Source organism: Saccostrea echinata, unplaced genomic scaffold (assembly GCF_033153115.1).
Source record: "Saccostrea echinata isolate AGI-Se365-2 ecotype Australia unplaced genomic scaffold, CSIRO_AGI_Sech_v1 ptg000014l, whole genome shotgun sequence".
NCBI lineage: Eukaryota > Metazoa > Mollusca > Bivalvia > Ostreida > Ostreidae > Saccostrea > Saccostrea echinata.
The window spans coordinates 3081012-3102500 of NW_026889763.1; the positions used below are offsets into that span (position 1 = coordinate 3081012).

Here is a 21489-nt window from a genome sequence, read left to right on the forward strand (position 1 = left end):
TTGATATTTGAACACAAAATGGAACTACATAATTTACTGGTATTGCGTCTACAACGCAGCTCTGTTAAGGCTGCATAAAGGGGGCGTGGCCTAATTTACACGGGAAATGTCTACTGTGACATCACACAAATATAGCAGTTCTTCACAACAACAGAAAATGAAATAATTTGCGGTTTTAAACTGCATAAGAGTGATGAACAACATCAAAACTTACCACTGCATTAATTTTTGTCGCTAGTTAAATCCCACACAGCAAGATATAAACAAGTCATTGATCGCAATGCACTTGTCGACATGACGTCATCATGGTAAACTTTGAAGCATTTTATGAGCAGTGAGAGACGGATCAAGTAATTTTCCACAGTGAAAAACGGATTTTATTATTAAACAGAATATTATTCGCAAATCTGAGGTAGACCATTAATACAAATCTTAAACCTTTGATTAGTGCCATTATTTAAAAACTATCGAGAGAATATATTATATAAATTCTACCTTGTTTTTGTCTACAGGGTGTGCATGTTTCACGCCGAGGTGCCTCATTTAATCGCCTTTTCGCAAGGGCAAACACTTCATAGATCTTGACCATTTTTTGAATATGCATAACGGAAACATTCCTTAACTTGAAAAGTGCTGCTGCTTTTCTGAAATCGAGAGCATTACTAAATAAATAATTAAAATACATGGTAAAGGTCACACATATTTCGACTAAAGCCAAATAACTTGAAATTTTAACTAATAAAATGCGAATTCTGTTTAAAGCAGCAGCACTTTCCACAAAGTACAAGTTATATACATGTAGATACAATTTATTACTGAAATTTTTAATTCTAACTAGGGTATGCCCTTGCGATATTGAAACTTGTTTATGACCTACATACAGTACACATTATATCCATTTATCACGTGACTGTCAAATAACGTGACCAAACCAAATTCCGTACAGAGCAGGGTATACAATGTTATTTCAATTAAAGTTAAAGTCATGTGATAATATAGTAGATTTACAAAAATAAATTCAGTTTAAAAAGGTATGTATTTATGCACGTTTATATTACGTTGATTTCTTCGTAGTAAGCCTTAACACTCCTGCGAAGTAGCTCTGCAGACTTCACCAAATCGCAATGCAGTCAGTCTCCACTCCCTCGCCTCAAGCCATTTGGTGTTTTTGCTCTGTCCTCTTGTTGGTCCTTCTATCTGGTGAATTTTTCGTTAAGGAACCTACATATATTTTATTAGGTTTTATTGAAATGTTATGTCAAAATAACAATTGTTTTAAATAATAACTTACATCTACTAAATACATCAAAGACTATTTTGTTTTCTTTTGATTTTTTTATTAAAATTATCATTATTATTTATGATCAAATATTCCATAGGAAAAAGGAGAGAAAAAAAATTGCAACTGTTTTAGACGATTTCATAAATATTTTCAGTACAATTGGATTTTTAATATTTTTCATGGCTTAATTACCTACCATCAAAGCATTATCAACCATTTGTTCTGTAAGTGGCAAATGACCATAGTCATGCACATGGACACAACCTGCATTATCAAAATAAACGAATAATAACAACATAGACCTGTCAGCTGTATTTTTTGTATTCTGTCCTTAAAATTTGACAATGCATATTTTCAAATGTAGATACATGTATATACATGTATAGGTGATAATTGTAAAGATGTATGGTTAACTGGTTAATGGTTATATTTATTTAAAGATTTTTTTATTTGTATGAATGTTCAATGTATGTACAAAATGTAGTACTACGTAATAATTCAATAAATTATAAACAGTTATGATGAACCCTACATTCACTTAATATTTTCTGTTTTAAATGCACATATACCTCAAATATACCTGAAGATTTGCTCTTGGATACAGATACCTCATAGAGATATCTTTAGATGTCATGCTGCAGTAGTTGGTGATGATATTTTGCACCATAGAGTTGTAAGACAGATTGTTTCTGTGTTTGAGTGGCCTTGGATCTTCAAAAAAGTCTTCATACGGCCTCTTTTTAGATGGGAGATCCTCTGCATTTACTGGAGAACCTGTTGTGTTTAAAAAAAATTATTCAATATTTATGGAAATGTCCAGTAGGATAAACCTATTTTAGAACATAAATATGAGCAGATTTACATAAATTTCAATGACAAATGATAATATGTGATAAATATGTAAAATTTTTAGAATAAGTTAATTAAAGAAGAATCTTTTTCCTGTTTAAAGCAAAACACATACCGCTGTATGTACTCTTTGGTCTATGGAAAGACATAAGATTCTCAGTGCAGGATTTTGCAATTCTTAATGTCCCATTTTCAGCAAATCTCTCAAGCATGATGCAAACAGCTGCCAGATGTTTACAGGTGCCATGGGGCCCTCTCCCTGCTGGGCATTCACAGTGAGTGTTCAAAGGGTCACCACTCTCTTTTGAGACCCTGACTTTATAATTGTAGGTAACCTATCAAGAAGATTTTACAAATTTAAATATGTATAAACCCATACAAATAAATATGATGTCAGATGAAGTAAGTATATCATATGTAGAATAGTGCTAGTCTTATATAAATATAATATATGACTCCTTTTTCATCAATATTTTTTCTCTCTACAAGCATTAGGCCAAGAAAAATCTCATAGATGAATGCTACTCAGTACTGACTTACTTTTTGTTTCATTGCTGCACCCACAATTCCTGTTAGGTAAATATCATTCTCGATGTAAATAGAGCAAGCCAAAACTTTGTTGGAGTCAAACATGTCTTGGCTCTTTGCCAATGCTTTCAAATCTCCAATACATTGTCTGTCATCTAATTAAAAATAATATCTAATTAATATGATATTGACCTTTTAGGAGGTATTGACCAAGGCGATTTACCCTGGCTGTCATCCTATACTGATAGAAGTTTCCTTCAATTCTCAGAGTTATAATTTGATCATTAATGTATACCTGCTATTCGATATAGAAAATATGCTTCTATCTGTTCCCGTGTAATTTTGGGAAGAATGTGCTGGTGTTCTGGAAGAATCTGTTTAAAGCCAGCCACTGGCCATCCAACATCAAGGGGCTCTGGTAGTAAAACTGGATCTTCCTTGAAATTCTGATTGCGATCATAGGCCTCTAATCTACCAATAAATTAGGCCTAATTAGTATGAAATGGCTAATATAACAAACAGTCATCATGTCATAAATCCTGTAGGAAATACACATTAGAGAATTCAATTGGGCGAAAACAGATAACCAATAACTGAATATATAAATTAGAACTGTGTTGCTTTATATTTATTAATATAATTATGGTTGACCATTGTGTACATACATCTGTGGCTTAGCTGAATCACAGAAATAAACATTTTTGTCTTTAAGGTGTTTAATTAATTACTAATGAAAACAACAACAAACGCTTGAGATTTCACTGAACACCTGAACGGGACAAATTCAAAACTGCTGACTCCTGATCCTGTGGTGAAATTCATACCCGCAATTTTCATTTTTGGTATAATTAAATACGTAATCTTATTGAAAGGCAATTATATTAACCATATTAAATATAAATTAAAAATAAGAGCCATGAATATAGGACGCAAACTTTGTCATTACGGGAGAGATCATCTCGGTAGCTTAACCATGCTAACGAGTAACGTGGTTCAACTTCCAATGTTTACAAGAGGAAATATTACCTGTCTATAAGTTCCTGCTTTCGACCGGTTGTTACTGCACCTCTTTTTATCAATTCCTCTTTTATCTGGGGGACTTTCCAACAGGAATAACGCGAAGAATTTTCATCCATAACTTCTGCTTACCACGTTCACTTACAGACGCTTGAATTTAAGCGCTCTTCTAACCACCTCTAGTATCGTCGCGCCACCCAGCTAGTAATGACGTGAATACGTAATATTATACATGCAGCAATTTAGCTCATTGAGCATAAACTAGACATCCCCTTATTAACTACTAGTAGTTCAAAAGATGACGTATTATCAGTAAAATAGACAGAGAAATGCCTGACAACTGATCATCAACAAAAACAATAGAACTTCCATTGAACATTAAATTTTACCCAAGTGAAGTTTTGAGCAAATTTGAGTTATTCTTTGTTTCCATGATCTATTATATACAGTACAAATCATAACAATCATTACATATGCAACGCTTCTTTACATGCAATGAACTTTACATGGGGATTTATAATTAAAATGTAGCTATGACAAGATTAGCCAATTGATTATGGCAGATGACCTTTCCAAGCCCTCCAGCAGAACAGGAAAACAAGAAAGAGATTTAAAGGTGCCTAGACACAGATTTGAAGTTAATATTTTCTCAAATTATCTGTATAATATCACGGTTTATATATTGCAATAACATTTAACACGAAAATATAATTAACGCATTCCAAAATCAAAACAGAAAATCTTTTTTTCTGTTTTAGGCATTTTGCCATTAGGTATTGACAAAATCCAACAAAAAACACAGTTGTATATGATATTTATTGATAGGATTGTGAAAAATCAGCATTTTTTTAATGGAGACACGATCTAGTGTCACAAATAAACTGAAATGTAAATATTTGGAGGAAATACTGACAATTTAGCAAGACTTTACGGGGTAAATTTCCCCCCAAAGAAAATCACTGATTCACATCTTAAAGATAGCAAAAACCTACAGGGTAAATTTCCTATCAAAAATTAAATTGATACAGTTAACCTACAGTAATTCAAAGCAAAAGCAACCATTTTTCAGATAGCAAGACTTACGGTATAAATTTCCCCCAAAGAAGGTATCACTGATGCAGTTTTCATTACTCTTATAAAAAAGAGAACATTACACTTTGAAAATCGCAGAACTCTACAGGGTAAATTTCCTCTCAAAAATGACATTGATGCAGTTTATATACAGTGTTTGAAAGCAAAAGCAACCATCTTGATCATAGCAAGACTTTACGGGGTAAATTTCCCCCCAAAGAAAATCAATAATACAGTATGATTCGCTAACATCGTTAAGATGGCAACGATTTACAGAGTACTTTTTCTCTCAAAAATTATATTGATACATTTTATACACAGTATTTCAAAGAAAAAACACCAATCTTGTAGATAGCAAGATTTTACGGGGTAAATTTCCCCCCAAAGAATATCACTGATACAGTATTCACTCTCTTACGAAAGCGAACATTACACTTTGAAAATCGCAGAACTCTACAGTGAAAATTTCCTCTCAAAAATGACATTGATTCAGTTTATATACAGTGTTTGAAAGCAAAGGCAACCATCTTCATGATAGCAAGACTTTACGGGGTAAATTTCCCCTCAAAGAAAATCACTAAATAAATACAGTATTTCTGATTCGCAAACATCGTGAAGATGGCAACAATCTACAGGGTAATTTTTCTCTCAAAAATGACATTGATGCAGTTTATACACGGTATTTCAAAACAAAGATATCCATCTTTTAGATAGCAAGACTTTACTGGGTAAATTTCCCCCAAAAGAATACTGATACAGAATTTATGCTTCACAATATCTTGGCGGTTACGAAAATCTACAGGGTAAATTTCCTCTCAAAAAATATTATTGATACAGTTTATCTTATACGTAGAAAACGCGAACATAACACTTCGAAAATCGCAGAACTCTACAGGGTAAATTTCCTCTCAAAGATGATATTGATACAGTTTATATACAGCAATTAAAAGCAAAAACACCTATCTTTTAGATAGCGAGACCTTATTGGGTAAATTTCCCCCCAAAGAAAATAACCGATATAGATTTTGATTCTCAACATCTTAAAGATAGCAAAAATGTACAGGGTAAACTGCCTCTCAAAAATTACATCGATACAGTTTCCATATATTAATTCAAATCTAAAACACCAATCTTTTAGAAAGTAAGACTTTACGGGGTAAATTTCCCCCCAAAGATGGTATCACTAATACAGTATTCAATACTCTTATAAAAGCGAATATTACACTTTGAAAATCGCAGAACTCTACAGGGTAAATTTCCTCTTAAAAATAACATTGATACAGATTATATACAGTGTTTCAAAGCAAAAACACCCATCTTTTAGATAACAAGACTTTACGGGGTAAATTTTCCCCCACAGGATATGACTGATACAAAATTTATGATTCGCAATATCTTGGAGGTAGTAAAAATCTACGGGGTAAATTTCCTCTCAAAAATATTACTGATACAGTTTACATCATATTTAGAAAAAGCAAATATTACACTTTGAAAATAGCAAGTATGTACAGGGTAAATCCTCCCCAAAGAGTATCAATAATACAGCATATATTGTTCAAAGCATGAACAAACATTACAACTCGATGATAGCAAGACTTTATGGGGTAACCCCCCCCCCCCCCCCCCAACAAAGAATATTACTGATACAGTTTATATAATTCAAAAAATGAAACAAATATAACTTTTTGAAAAAAACAGAACTTTTCAAGGTAAATTTCCTCTCATAAAATAAATTAATCCTGTATATATTGTTTACAAAAAAAAGCATACATTACATCTTGATGACAAAAAGACTTGGGGTGAATTTCATATCAAAGAATATGAATAATATATTATTTTTATATTACAAACGATACTTTTATCTAAATATCATGCAAGCTGGAAAAGCTAAATATTAAAGTTAACATAATATTACGCCTTCTAAACATAGAAAAACATACAAAAACATTTTAAAAAACCTCTGGCATCTTTCTTTCTCTGTTAAAAAATACGATTTCTTTGTTTAAACAGCGTCCTCCTTTACTATCTTTGACCGAGGTTCCACTACTATGCTTTTCTCTTGGCTGATACAATAGACAGATTGTAGAGTGCATTTTCCAACGGAAATCAGGCAACCATATTCTGAACCAAACCATAGTCTCCCTATGGATGAAAATTTTAAGTCTCATAAATTTCAATTTCCCAAAGCCTTAGGCATTTATATATGATTTCTTGACAGATATGACTGGTTTAATATTGCGCACTAGAGTAGATCAAGAGCAGCAGGTGCCTGCTCCGAATTTTTGTAAAACAGTTTTTCTGTTTATATTGTATGGAAATTGCATTCATCTAAAGATCCCCCAACACACACTCATATACACAGATACGTTTATAAATGTTTCTTTTGAGAATGATGCTCATGCGTGATATGGGTCTAAATCGTAAGATAATCAAAAAAGTTAAATGCACTTACTATAGTATTGTATTTGTAATAAGAAAAGTTCAGACAGGACATATAATTACATGTATTACTGATGCCCTCTAGGTCCATCATGGACGTTTTTAAGGGGAAGTGAAAGAGGTAACTGATACCATATGCAGATAGTTTTACTACAACCTAAATGTTGGTTAAGGTGTTTAACATTTCAGCTTCAGTTATTTCACTAATAAAGAAAGCAACCAAATTCCGAAATCCTTATGCTTGGGCATTGGAATTGTAGATCAGGAACGAATTCAAATGCAGATACTTCCTAAAACATACATATATCGTGACATATATAAAATTGTATATTTACCTTGATTGTTCAAGATTTGGACTTGAATTTGTATTTCAGTTCCACCACAAAGCAGTCTCTTTTATATCGATTCGTCGATAAAAGTACACTTTTGAAACACTCTTAAAGTACTTGCGTGCACAAAACTGAGAGGTCATCAAGCCTGGTTTCCTTTCCCTAATTTGCGTGACCTTTGGCGTGGATGAGCCAGGGAACAAGGCAAATGAACGCTGGCCATATCAATACGGCCAATAATATTTAAATTCCCAACTCACTATTCATCATGTAGTGTATATAACAGGGAAACGGACAAATCAACGCATTGCTTTCAAGGAAAATGAGTGAATTTATCAATGGGTGGTTGCGAGAGAGAAATTGAAGTGATCTATTTATCATTACTTTACTGTTTACTCTTCCGCTGCGTGAATTCCAGATGTTAATCAACCCTCTTACTGGATAGCATTGCGGCCATGTCATAAAACTGACCTAAGTTAAGATAATTTCTCCATTTTCTCAGCATCCATATCTTGATCTATAAAAAGCACAGGTTGCCCTCCTTAAAACTTGGTGACATTTTACATGTACTCTACTGCAATTGCATCATCTATTCATGTGGCAGTTATTATTACTTTACAAAATATGTGGTTTCAAAGATGTGAAAAAAATTATGAACAGTTATTCTTTTTTCAGTTGATCTTTCTACACTGACACAACCTTAGGTTGAAAAAGAGAAAAATAAACTAAAAAATAGCTAATGAAAAGCAATATTGATAGAACGTATTCTTGACTTTAAAACTCGAATATATTGTATATCATTTTAAAAATTAAAGAAAAAAATATCCACCTTCTAATTACTTTCTATATGCCGGTGTCTACCTTTCCTAGCTGTATTCTTTGCGGAGTATCAGATGTCAAGTGCAAAAGTTCATGAAAGAATGATAGACAAAAAATTTAAACATAAGATTTTTTTCATGTACCATAATTACAGTGACGAAATCTGTGTACTTCTGTTTATATTTTTATCTTTACATGTCTTTTTCCGAAATTATAACACGTTATATTTTGTATACATGTACATGCGTATATGTACAGATTAAGAGAAATGTACATGTATAAAAAAAAAAAAAATAAAACCTTAGGTATACATGGTAAAGGCCGTGTACCATTATTTTAAACAAGCTCATATCGGCAATCGTACATTTGATAAGTAGAAAGAAGAAAAAAAGGAATTCCCGAGTGGTTTTCGAGTATTAATCTCATCTAACTTCTTATTATAACATTTTTTGCGATTAATTTTAATAATTGAATATTTAAACACTGCACATATAGGCAGAATTATTTATGAAAATTTTCAAAGAACAGAATTGTTACTTAGCAGACATTTTCGACAATCGATTATGCCGGAAAGGTCCGAGATGATTGCGATTGTCATAGTCAAGGTCATTCTATTTTAGTTCAAAAACGTACCGTTTACAATGACTTTCTCTATTCCACGTTATACCAAACAACCCGCGCAGCCAAGTATAGATGGCTATCAGATTTTCGACCCATTAGTTAACGATTAGTAGCAATGTGTGCTCAGCATGTATGCTTTAGTACTCAGAGGCAATGATATCGCATCGCCCATCCTGCAGAAGTCGCCATGCAATTCAGTCAATTAATTTAGAAGAAAAAAATTCTTTTACACTTTATTGCTTAGCATGGTATTACAAAATATAAAGAAATACACAAAGAATGCACAGGGGGTTTTTTAATGTTAAGAATGATGTACTCATAAATCATTTTTTTTTAAATTCGGAATAAAGTTCTTTCAATATTGCTTTTTTAATATCTATTTTTTTAATTTATTTTTTTTCTTTTTTAACTTAAAGGAGTAGCAGTATAGATAGATGAACTTTCTTAGGAAAGGAATAACTGTTCATGATTTTTGTTACATTTTGGAAAAAAAAACAAACAAAAAACAACATTTTCAACAGTGCAATAATTACTGCCACGTGAATGAGTTATGCATATGCGATTGCAGTAGAGTACATGTAAAACAAGTAACTTAGTATAATGGAATGAAATTCAATGATCTTAAAAAATCACCGTATTCAAAGAGGGCAGCTTCCCAGATAGCAAGCTAACATTGGCCCAACGTTGGGCCAACGTCATCGGTTACATTGGGCCAATGTTGGCAAATGACATTGGCCCAATGTAAGTTTGCTCATCGGCCCAATGTTGGCCCGATATGTTGGGCCAATGTTGGCCCAATGTAAAGTGTGATTCTACAGATATTGGTCCAACATTGAGCCAACATTGGCCCAATGAATGCGACATTGGGTCAATGTTGGGCCAACATCATTAATTACATTGGGCCAATGTTGGCAAATGACATTGGCCCAATGTCAGTTTGCTCCTCGGCCCAATGTTGGCCCATAATGTTGGACCAACATTGGCCTAATGTGTAGTCACACACACATTAAATTGTTACAAATCTGCATATGAACTAAATAAATCCGATCGTCTCTACAATCAGAAAAAAAATCTATCTCCAATCCTATGCTTGAAAATACAAGTAAGCAAAATTAAATAAAAAATAATATCAGGCTTGTTAAAATTCTTATATTTAATCACAACAAAATTAATTATTAGTGATGGAATTAATTGTTTCTACACAAGGGAATAAAGCTAATGAAAGTATAAAATAACAAATGTGTTTTGAATATAATTAAAACAATAAATAATTTTGCCCATTTTTAAAATTAAAATATGTATCTAGAATTTCCAAACTTTTCCACTTATTGTTACTATATACACTTTTTTTTCGCAAATTCACTCGTTAACAGGTTAATAACCAATCACTGTCCTCTGTTTCATTTTTGAACGCATTTCCTTCTTTCTTTCCCTGTCTGTTCTCATTCTTCCTTCATGATCACATGCAGTGAAATTGCTAATTTCCATAGGAATTTATCTGGCACACAAGCAGTTAGTTCAAACAGCTCCTTTAAATAAATGTTAAATCCATTTAGCAAATCTCAAAATAAAGAGAAATGCTGAAAACTAAAAGTAAAGTCGTACTTTATTCAAGTTCATAGTAATTTATTCCTTGCATTTGAAACTATTAATACATAATGGATATTCAAATTATTTTGTTTTTTTATTAGTAATATTATTATTATATTTTTCTACATTTAGTAGCAATGTACGACTATAGCAATTTTCTGGGGGGAAAACTCAGAGCACGTATTTTTATTACTTACTTTTTTAAATCCCCATCATCTTTGAAAAAGCTGGTTTTCCTCATTTGTCCATCCAATGAAATTCCTTGCAATTTTGTTAGAGAACATTGCAGCAAATACTCTCCTCCTTATTCGCCAAGTTATTTCCACCAATTAAATAGAATGAGAATTTTAATCTATAAAGAAGAGATTTGCTTTTCATTAAAGCACCAAGTAATATCTCCTTGATTTCTTTTTTAAAATTTGGTAGAAAATATGACAGAAATTTATAGATGTCTAAATGATTATGAAACTGACCAAGCCAAACTTTAAACATATTCAAAGATATTTAAAAAATATAAAATTTATGAATCCAAATGTAGTTGGCTATATATTTTCCTTTGTTACAGTCACGGTTAATGCACTTAATTTACCAAATATTAAGCTCAAGAGCTGTTAACCGTGTACAAATTAGATTTTAATGGTGACAATGATACGTTTTATTTTATGATCTATACATCATTCAGAAAAGGCACAATGATTAGTAACTGAACTAGTTACATAAAACTTAAGCAAACTTAGAAAAAAGATATAAGATTGCATTTAGCATGTTTATATAAACAAACTTTGCATTTTGTGCATTAAAATCTGAAATAATTTGAGGTAAATGGTACTTACATTTCTGTATATGTGAAATGTCTTGACACAGCTCTAAAAATCCACACAAAGAACACACATTTCAAAGCTCTTTTTTTAATAACACCTTCAACGTTCTTCTGTAGGAAACCTCCGTGATTAAAATGTTGGACGTGCTAAAAAGATGCAGATTTGACCATCCCGTCCTATCAGATATCACGATTACCATAGAAACTGGCCAGTCTCACGCTGTGAAAACCTCTGTCCAAATTGCTTGGTCAGAAAATGTGCTCTTATCTTGGAATATGCTCCCTAAATCCAACACTTTAGAAAAATTATGTAATGGGAGTCTTTATCTAGTGTGTTCGTCTTATATTTTCATTTTATTTTTTTGACATGCAAAAGAATTTAGATTTAAGCATAACTGAATAAATTTTTAAGTGATTCTCAAAAACATTTAATTTATTATTACGTTTAAAGATTTAGACATATTTTACGTTAAATAGCTTGATACATCACCATGTATGGTTATTAAGAACACAGGGTATGTGTAACATTAAATACATATAAATATCTATTTTTTATCTTTTACTTTCACTCTCTCTCTCTCTTTGTCTTTGTCTGATTATATAACGAACACCACCCTGTTCCCTGAATTCTGACTTCACCCCAACGTTGGCTCAACGTTATCTACCCAACAAAAAGTATCAAAATAGGGAAGTAATTCACAATGTTGGCCCAACGTTGGGCCAACGTTGTACTCCCAACAAACTCCGTCAACTTACTGGTGGCAAGCTAACAACAGTGGCCCAACGTTGGGCCAATGTTGTGTTCCCAACCAACCTCGGCTTTTGAGTAAAATAGTGTTATGTTGACATTGGCCCAATGTCGGGCCAACGTTGTACACCCAACGCCAACCATCGGCCAACGGTCCAACCATTAGCCAATGTTGGGCCAACGTAGTCATGCTATCTGGGTTGTACATCCCAAGAAATCCCGTCCGATTTAGCTGTGAGCTGAACTCAATACAAGTACAATTAACGCTAAACACTGATATTCCCCTAAGAGTGATTTGAGACAATTGATGGCAGAATCTTGGAGAGGTGGATCTAAGGAAAAAAATTACTTTTACAAATATATTCTTCGGATGTCATTGATAATTTTAGCATTCATTTCCTTTGATATGATTAATTATTTTGCTACCACGCATTCTTCTACATTTTTGCATGTGGAATTTATTTCAATTTTATTTAAAATTAATTAAAATTTTCTTGGAATTTAGCGATTTTTTTTATTATAGCCTTTAAATATTTCTGAATCTAAGGAGAATTCATAATGTGCAAATCCCTCTAGGACACAGCGAGTTACATGTACCCAATACGATGCATATTTCACTTACCCCTTGAGAAGAAGGAAAACACGACCTATTTACACCCTTTCTGCTAAGCATTCAAAGGCAACATTTCTCAATATTTTAAATTTTAATTCTTTTCACCACACACTCCCCCTTCGTTCTATGCCCTAGATTCAGCCCAATCCACCCGTATACATCATTATACATATTTAAGGGGGAAAAAACTGTGTTTTTAATTGGCACTACTTCCGTGGTCAATGAAATGGGGTAAAATTAGTAACCTATGACATATTTATACCTTCTACCATCAAATTAAGGGTTACAGATTCGAACATTTATTTTAATTTCCTTTTTGTTTTACTTTGTTTATTGTTAACTCGTTTATTTCCTATAATTATATGCTTCATTTTGAATTCATTATTATTATTGAGCCCGTAGGATATTGAAATCATGCCCCCCCCCCCAAAAAAAAAAAAATAGGGCCTCAAATTATTCTCTGAAAATTAAGTTTTGAAGCTTTAATTTTACAATCAGTAAAAGTTTTTGATCCTTCCCTCAACACTGCTGACATCATTTGTCTCGCAACACTCGCATGGGTAATATAAAGATTAGCGTTAATTGCACTTTGATTAAATTCAGTCTAAAGCTACACCTGAGAAAATCCACAGAATTTCTTCCAATGCTCTTAGGTTTGATATATAACAGATTTAGCTGCTGAGAAAACTTAGAAATAACAGCCTAACTAAGGTCAGATTTATGACACGGCCGCAATGCTATCCGATACAACGGGTTGAATAAACAGGACTTCACGCAGCGGGAAAGTAAACAGTAAAATGATGAGGGACAGATCACCTCAATTCAATATGTTCAATAATTTTCTTGAAAGCAATGTGTTTATTTTAATTTTTGTGTGAAAACAGTTGATTTTGTTCGTTTCCCAATAATATACCCCACATTCATACTTGGTGGATTGTGCGTTGGGAATTTAAATATTATTGGCCGTTTTGATATGCGCGGCGTCCGTTTTCCTTGTCCCTTGCCTCATCCACGCCAAGGTCACAGAGAACACTAAGAAATTTAGAGAAAGGAAACCAGGCTAGATGACCTCTCAGTTTCCTGAACACAAGTATTTTAGGAGTGTTTCAAAAGTGTACTTTTATGACGATTTGATACAAAAGTGACTGTTTTGTGCTGAATGGAACAATTACAAATTCAAGACCAAATCTTGAACAATCAAGGTAAATATACAATTATATATATATATATATATATATATATATATATATATATATATATATATATATATATATATATATATATATATATATAGCATGAAGATTTCGGAACTTGGTTGCTTTCTTTATTACGTGAAATAACTGAAGCTGAAATGTTAAACACTTTTACCAACATTTAGGTTGCAGTAAAACTATATGCTCTCAGTTACCTCTCTCACTACCCCTTAAATAAAACTTTCATGCTGGACCTAGAGGGCATCAGTAATAAATATAATTATATGTCCTGTCTGAACTTTTCTTATTACAAATAAAATACTATAGTAAGTGAATTTAACTGTTTTGATAATCTTTTAATATTAGCTCATATCACAAATAAGCATAAATCTCAAAAGAAGCATTTCAATGTATGTGTATATATGTGTTGTCGGGGTGGGGGGTGGGGGGGGGGTGGGGGGTCTTTAGAGTACTGAATGAAATTTCCATATCAAATAAACAGATAGATTGTTTTACAAAAATTCGGAGCAGGCACCTGCTGCTCTTGTGCGCAATATTGAATCCGTCATGCCTGTCATGAAATCATATAAAATTCCCTAAGGGTTTGGAAAATTGAAGTAAATTGAAAAAACTATATGATGAGGTGATTTACGAGTCTTAAAATTTCATCCCTAGGTGGATTTTGGATTGGTTCAGAATATGGTTGCCAGATTTCCTTTGGAAAATGCAATCTGCAATTTGTCTATTGCATCAACCAGTAGAAAAGCATAGAAATGGAACTTCGGTCAGAGATAGGACGCTGTTTAAATAAAGAAAGAATAACGGGAGACAAAAGGAAATCTTATTCCTTTAACAGGGATAGAAAGATGCGAGAAGCTTCACTCTTTTTTATGTTTATAAGATATAATATTATGTTAACCTTAATATTAAGTTTTTTCCAGCTTGCATGGTATTTAGTTAGAAACATCGTTTGTAATATAAAAATTATACATTCATTATCCTGAAATTTTATGTCCTTAATTTTTTTCCTATGTTTCATTTTTAAATCAGGGAGAAGTAAAATTGTATTTCCTTTTCTTGATATTTTATTATATTACAAGAAATTACCGTTGGAACGATTTTGAAGCTTTTAACAAAATTAAAAGGATTAGCAAATCATCATTTTGAAAGTTTTTAGTGATACTAGCAAAATAGTAAAATGCAAAGCGTCCGTATAGTACATGTACGTTTTTAAGTTATTTTTTACTTGAAAGATAAAATATCAGAGACGTAAAATTTTAAGAAGAAAATTATCAAGTGGAGAAATATTGGTAATAGGGTGTGTATCGGTTTGATAAAAATGCAGGGGGTCATCAAATCTGCAAAATAATTGAAAAGTAACAGTTAAAATTAACTCTTTCTGTGAATTATATGCAATTTAAAAAAAAAAAAATGTAGCAAAATTTGTAGACATTTACTTTGTAACATGGATTTCTGCATTGGATTTAATAAAAAGTACCGAATTAAAAAAATTATCTAAGATTTTGAGAGAAAATAAATACTCTATTTCTTAGTTTTGAAAATATGTCAACGAGATGAAGATATTGTAAACTAGTTTGATAAAAAAAAATTAAACTGTAACTACATAATCTCGATATAACGGAACAGTTTGTCAGATACTGAGGAAATTAACTCCGAAAATTTTTAGTTAAGATGGGGAGGGGGTACTTGTAGAGTCTTCCTATCATCAAGATGTAATGTTTGTTGATTTTGCTTTTTATAAAATACACTGCGACATTGATATTCTTTGAGGGTAAATTAATCCCGTAGAGTGTTGCTAGCATCAAGATTTAAGTTTGTATTTCCTTTTTTTAAATAGGACTTTTTGTCTAAGGACCTCGTTTGCATTTCCTGTGAAAAATGTATACTTTACCATTGAGATATATTGGGGGGGGGGGGGGAGGGGGGATTTACCCCATAGATCGAAACTTGCCATCATCAAGTTGTAATATTGTTCGTGCTTTGAATAATATATTTTATTATTGATATTCTTTAAGATGAAATTTACCCCCAGAGAGTCTTTTTGTCATCAAGATGTACAGATGTAATGTATGCTTTTTCTGTAAAAAGTAAGTTCTGTATCAAATTATTTTAAGAGAGGAAATTTACCTTGTAAGGTTCTGTTGTTTTAAATATGTACGTAATGTTTGTATTTTCTGTGAATAATATAAACTGTATCAGTGATATTCTTTGAGGGGGGGGGGGGGGGTTTACCCCCTAAAGTCCTGTTATCATCAAGTTGTAATGTTTGTTCATGCTTTCAATATAATATATAATGTATCTTTGATGCTTTTGGGGGAAAAATTTACTCCGTAGATACTTGCTTTTTTTAAAGTGTAATGTTTGCTTTTTCTACGTATAATATAAACTGTATCAATAATATTTTTTGAAACGAAATTTACCCCGTAGTTTTTTGTTACCGCCAAGATATTGTGAAGCATAAATTCTGTATCAGTGATATTCTTTTGGGGGAAATTTACCCCGTAAAGTCTTGCTATCTAAAAGATGGGTGTTTTGCTTTTAATTACTGTATATAAACTGTATCAATATCGTCTTTGAGAGGAAATTTACCCTGAAGAGTTTTCTGCGATTTTCAAAGTGTAAACTTCGTTTTTCCTACGTATAAGATAAATTGTACCAATAATATTTTTTGAGAGGAAATTTACCCTGTAAATTTTTGTTACCGCCAAGATATTGTGAAGCATAAATTCTGTATCAGTGATATTCTTTGAGGGGAAAATTACACCGTAAAGACTTGCTATCTAAAAGATGGATGTTTTTGTTTTGCAATACGGTGTATTAACTGCATCAATGTCATTTTTGAGAGAAAAATTATCCTGAAAATTTTTGCCATCTTCAGGATGTTTGCGAATCATGAATACTGTATTAGTGATTTTCTTTGAGGGGAAATTTACCCCGTAAAGTCTTGCTATTAACAAGATGGTTGCTTTTGCTTTCAAACACTGTATATAAGCTGAATCAATGTCATTTTTTAGCGGAAATTTACCCTGTAGAGTTCTGCAATTTTCAAAGTGTAATGTTCGCTTTTTATAAGAGTAGTGAATACTGTATCAGTGATATTCTTTTGGGGGGAAATTTACCCCTTAAAATCTTGCTATCTAAAAGATGGTTGCTTTTGCTTTGAAATACTGTGTATATACTGTACTAATGTCATTTTTGAGAGAAAAATTACCCTGAAGATTTTTTCCATCTTCAAGATGTTTGCGAATCATGAATACTGTATTAGTGATTTTCTTTGAGATGGTTGCTTTTGCTTTCAAACACTGTATATAAGCTGAATCAATGTCATTTTTTAGCGGAAATTTACCCTGTAGAGTTCTGCGATTTTCAAAGTGTAATGTTCGCTTTTTATAAGAGTAGTGAAAACTGTATCAGTGATATTCTTTTGGGGGAAATTTACCCCGTAAAATCTTGCTATCTACAAGATTGGTGTTTTTGCTTTGAAATACTGTGTATATATTGTATTAATGTCATTTTTGAAAGAAAAAGTACTCTGTAGATTGTTGCCATCTTAACAATGTAAGCAAATCATAAATACTGTTTAGTGAGTTTTCTTTGGGGGGAAATTTACCCCGTAAAGTCTTGCTATTATCAAGATGGTTGCTTTTGCTTTCAAACACTGTATATAAACTGAATGTCATTTTTGAGAGGAAATTTACCTTGTAGAGTTCTGCGACTTTCAAAGTGTAATGTTCGCTTTTTATAAGAGTAGTGAATACTGTATCAGTGATATTTTTTGGGGGGAAATTTACCCCGTAAAATCTTGCTACTAAAAGATGGTTGCTTTTGCTTTGAAATACTGTGTATATACTGTATTAATGTCATTTTTGAGAAAAAAATTACCCTGTAGATTGTTGCCATCTTCACGATGTTTACGAATCAGAAATACTGTATTAGTGATTTTCTTTGGGGGGAAATTTACCCCGTAAAGTCTTGCTATCATCAAGATGGTTGTTATTGCTTTCAAACACTGTATACAAACTGAATCAATGTCATTTTTGAGAGGAAATTTACCCTGTAGAGATCTGCGATCTTCAAAGTGTAATGTTCGCTTTTATGAGAGAGTGAATACTTTATCAGTGATATTCCTTGGGGGGAAATTTACCCCGTAGAGTCTTGCTATCTAAAAGATGGTTGCTTTTGCTTTGAAATACTGTAGGTAAACTGTATCAATGTCATTTTTGAGAGGAAATTTACCCTGTAGATTTTTGCTATCTTTAAGATGTGGATTTTCTTTTGGGGGAAATTTACCTCGTAAAATCTTGCTAAATTGTCAATATTTCCTCTATATATTTACATTTCAATTTGTTTGTGACACTAGATCGTAATTCTATTAGAAAAATGCTGATTTTTCACAATCTTATCAATAAATATCTTATAAAACTGTGATTTTGTTAGATTTTGTCAATACCTACGGGCAAAATGCCTAAAACAGAAAAAAAGATTTTCTGTTTTGATTTTGGAATGCGTTAATTAAAAACTTATTTTACCTGGAAATCATTGGAACTCCGAATTCCTGGACGCGTTTGATTAACACATCCTTGCACTTTCACAAATTTTATCTTTATCCTTAATATTTAAGAAAAGAAGCGATTTTGTTGTGTATTAATGAAAAACATTACATCTATAATCCAGAAAATTCAGAGTAGAAATGTGCGAAAGCAAACCCCCTCACTAATATCGTTAGCCCGTGCTCAGTGTTGTGTTGTGTTCAGAGTTTAACAAATTGAATACACCCGTGAAACGTAAACTTTTTTTGTAAACAGGGCACGAGCTCTGTTATTTTTAATGTTTACGATTCACCGGGGTGTGTTCAGTTGTTAAAGTCTGTACACACCACTGAGCACGGACTGACAATACTGTGAGTGGGTTCTACTCTGAGTTTTCTGGATTATAGTTTTAGTATTTTTCATTAATACACTACAAAATTGCCACTTTTCTTAAGTATTAAGAATAGAATTAAAATTTGTGAAAGTGCAAGGATGTGTCAATCAAACGCGTCCAGAAATTTGAAGTTTCAATAACTTCGAGATGAAATAAGATTTTTATTATATTTTAGTATGAAATGCTATAGCAACATATAAGTCATGAAATTATACAGAAAATTTGAGAAAATCAAATCAAACTTCAAATCTTTAGTCCAAGCACCTTTAAATAACTGGATGGTCAGTCCTAGCACTTCCTTTTAATAGACTTGTCACATTGAATTATTTAAATGTTTTGATACATTTAAACATTTCAAAAGGGAATATGTCAATCACAGGAGTAGTTGCAACAAAATGTCCAACAAAATTATCATCCATGTAGGTGTTGCTTTTAGCAACGCACCTCCCCTTTAACTGTGAGCAAAAATGTTTTGTACTTTCTGGTCCCTGAATAATAACATGTGAAAGGTACTGACAGTCGAACTATTGTACTGAAAGTACATAAAAGGAGAAGCTGCAACATGACTACATTGTCTGAATACATGTCAAAGACAAACAAGAGGATGATCAATCTTGCACCCCTTTCAGAAACACCCCTTACTTATGAGGTTATTTGTATTTTGACATGAAGAGTTCATTGTTAAAAATGGACATAAACAATTTTATTTAAAGAATTTATTTCTGTCGCATGGTCAATAAATTATTTGTAAACTAGAGGTACTGTGAGCACTAAGCTCACAAAATGATACCCCGCGCCTCAGATACATGTAGGTTTATAATGGCAAAATCTATATTATGCTATGGGAGGCCTAAGTGTCTGATCAAAAATTAAAATAAGAGGTGCACAATGGCATTATGTATTAAAGAATCTGTGAAAGTATCATTAAATCTTATTCAGTGGTATAGGAGGAGTTGCGGATAAGAAATGGGTACCCCTCATTTTAATAGAAAGAATGGCAGTGTTTTGCCAAATGCACCCCTACTAATGTTATTGTCCCCCGCTTTCACGAAAGCGAGGGGACATTAAATCTCATTTGTCTGTCAGTCCGTCCGTCCGTCACAAAAACTTTGATCTTTGTCATATCTTTTGAATGAGAAGAGATAGGGCTTTCATATTACACATGTGTATTGCCTGTTACAAGACCTTTCTAAATAGACTATGATTTTTGACCCCTTCACCTTGAAATTAAAGTTTGACCTACTTTTAAAAAAAATAAAACGTTACTTTGAATTGGCCATAACTTTTGAATGAGAAGAGATAGGGCTTTCATGTTAAACCTGTTTATTGCCTGTGACAAGACCTTTCTAAATACACTATGGTTTTTGATCTCGTGACCTTGACCTTGAAGTTTGACCTACTTTTCAAAAATGTTAATTTTTCTTATAACTTCTGATTGAGAAGAGACCGGCCTTTCATAGTTGAACTCTCCATTACCTGTGACTAGATATTTCCGAGCATGCTATGATATCTGACCCCTTAATCTTGACCTTCACGATTGACCTAATTTTCAAAAAGTTCAACTTTGGTGATAACTTCTGAACGATATGCCATAAATAATGACTCCTCGCCCACAAAGAGAGATATTATCTGGTACAAAGTACAGGTAGGTGGGAGAAAGCACTGAGATCAGGGACATATCTTGATGTAAGTTTTAACTTTTGACTTTCCATAGAAGGTAGGGTATTACCGAGTTTTGACCTAGACTTTTAGCTGGTACAAGCTACAGGTAGGTTGAGAAAACCTTGCGAGATCAGTGTAATATTATCAATATCAAATATATTCTGCATATATCCATGGAAGGTAGGATTGTGGTGTATATTTAACAGGGATATTATCTGGTACAATGTACAGGTAGGTGGGAGAAAGCTCTGAGGTCAGGGACATATCTTCAGGTTAAATTTATTTTTGACTCTCCATAAAAGGTAGGGTATTGTCTTGGACTATTAGTTTGATGAAACTAGAGGTAGATGACAAAAATGTCTGGGATCAAGGTTATTTTCTTAAATAAAATAAATATTGTTTCCATCCAGAGTACGTAGAGAAATGGTGGATATTGTACAGTTTTTTAAGCTGGTACAAGCTACAATTATCTGCGATCATTTTCATGTTAATCTTGTTAAAAGCAAAAGTATTTTGATTAGAAGCGTATACTGATCTGGGATTTCAGATCGTAATTTTTCCAGGATATGCTAAAATGAATTCAGCATGCACATTCTACGTAGATGCATGGGAGAAACATTTTGAGAGAGCGTAATATCTTTATGTTTTATTAACCATTTGACTGTCATAGGTCTGTAAGAATATTAGCCTTTTTTTGCAGGAATATTAGCTGAAACATGTACAAACTAACGTTGGAGGCACGTAGGAACGGGGGGAGGGGGGGGGGGCTCCCCCCACTTTTTTCCGAACATAACTTTTTTCTATTGAAAATGTTCTTTGAAAGGCCAGTTGTCCCCTCCCCTCCCCTCCCCCCACTTTTTTTGTTACAGTAAAGGTCAAATACGGATGATGTTGTATCGTGTTAATAAAATTTAGTACTGTAAGATGTTGTAATTATACCCCCTCCCCCCCCCCCCCCCCCCCC

The 21489-nt window shown here is 32.8% G+C and overlaps 1 protein-coding gene across 1 annotated transcript; it reads right to left on the minus strand.

Moving 5' to 3' along the window:
- Nucleotides 1-1480: 1480 nt before the first annotated feature.
- Nucleotides 1481-3795, minus strand: LOC133186995 (uncharacterized). Its single transcript, XM_061322371.1, has 6 exons — nt 3686-3795; nt 2955-3130; nt 2672-2814; nt 2247-2466; nt 1863-2056; nt 1481-1546 (listed from the first exon to the last, which is right to left on the minus strand). Exons 1-6 carry the CDS (start codon nt 3793-3795, stop codon nt 1481-1483), a joined length of 909 nt encoding a protein of 302 aa, XP_061178355.1.
- Nucleotides 3796-21489: the final 17694 nt, after the last annotated feature.

Coding starts and splice junctions, on each gene's coding strand:
- LOC133186995 (XM_061322371.1), bottom strand. CDS start 3,795: ATGGATGAAAATTCTTCGCGTTATTCCTGTTGGAAAGTCCCCCAGATA. Junction 2,467..2,671: donor GTGCAGCAATGAAACAAAAA/GTAAGTCAGTAC, acceptor TCTTCTTGATAG/GTTACCTACAATTATAAAGT. Junction 2,057..2,246: donor ACCAAAGAGTACATACAGCG/GTATGTGTTTTG, acceptor TAAACACAACAG/GTTCTCCAGTAAATGCAGAG.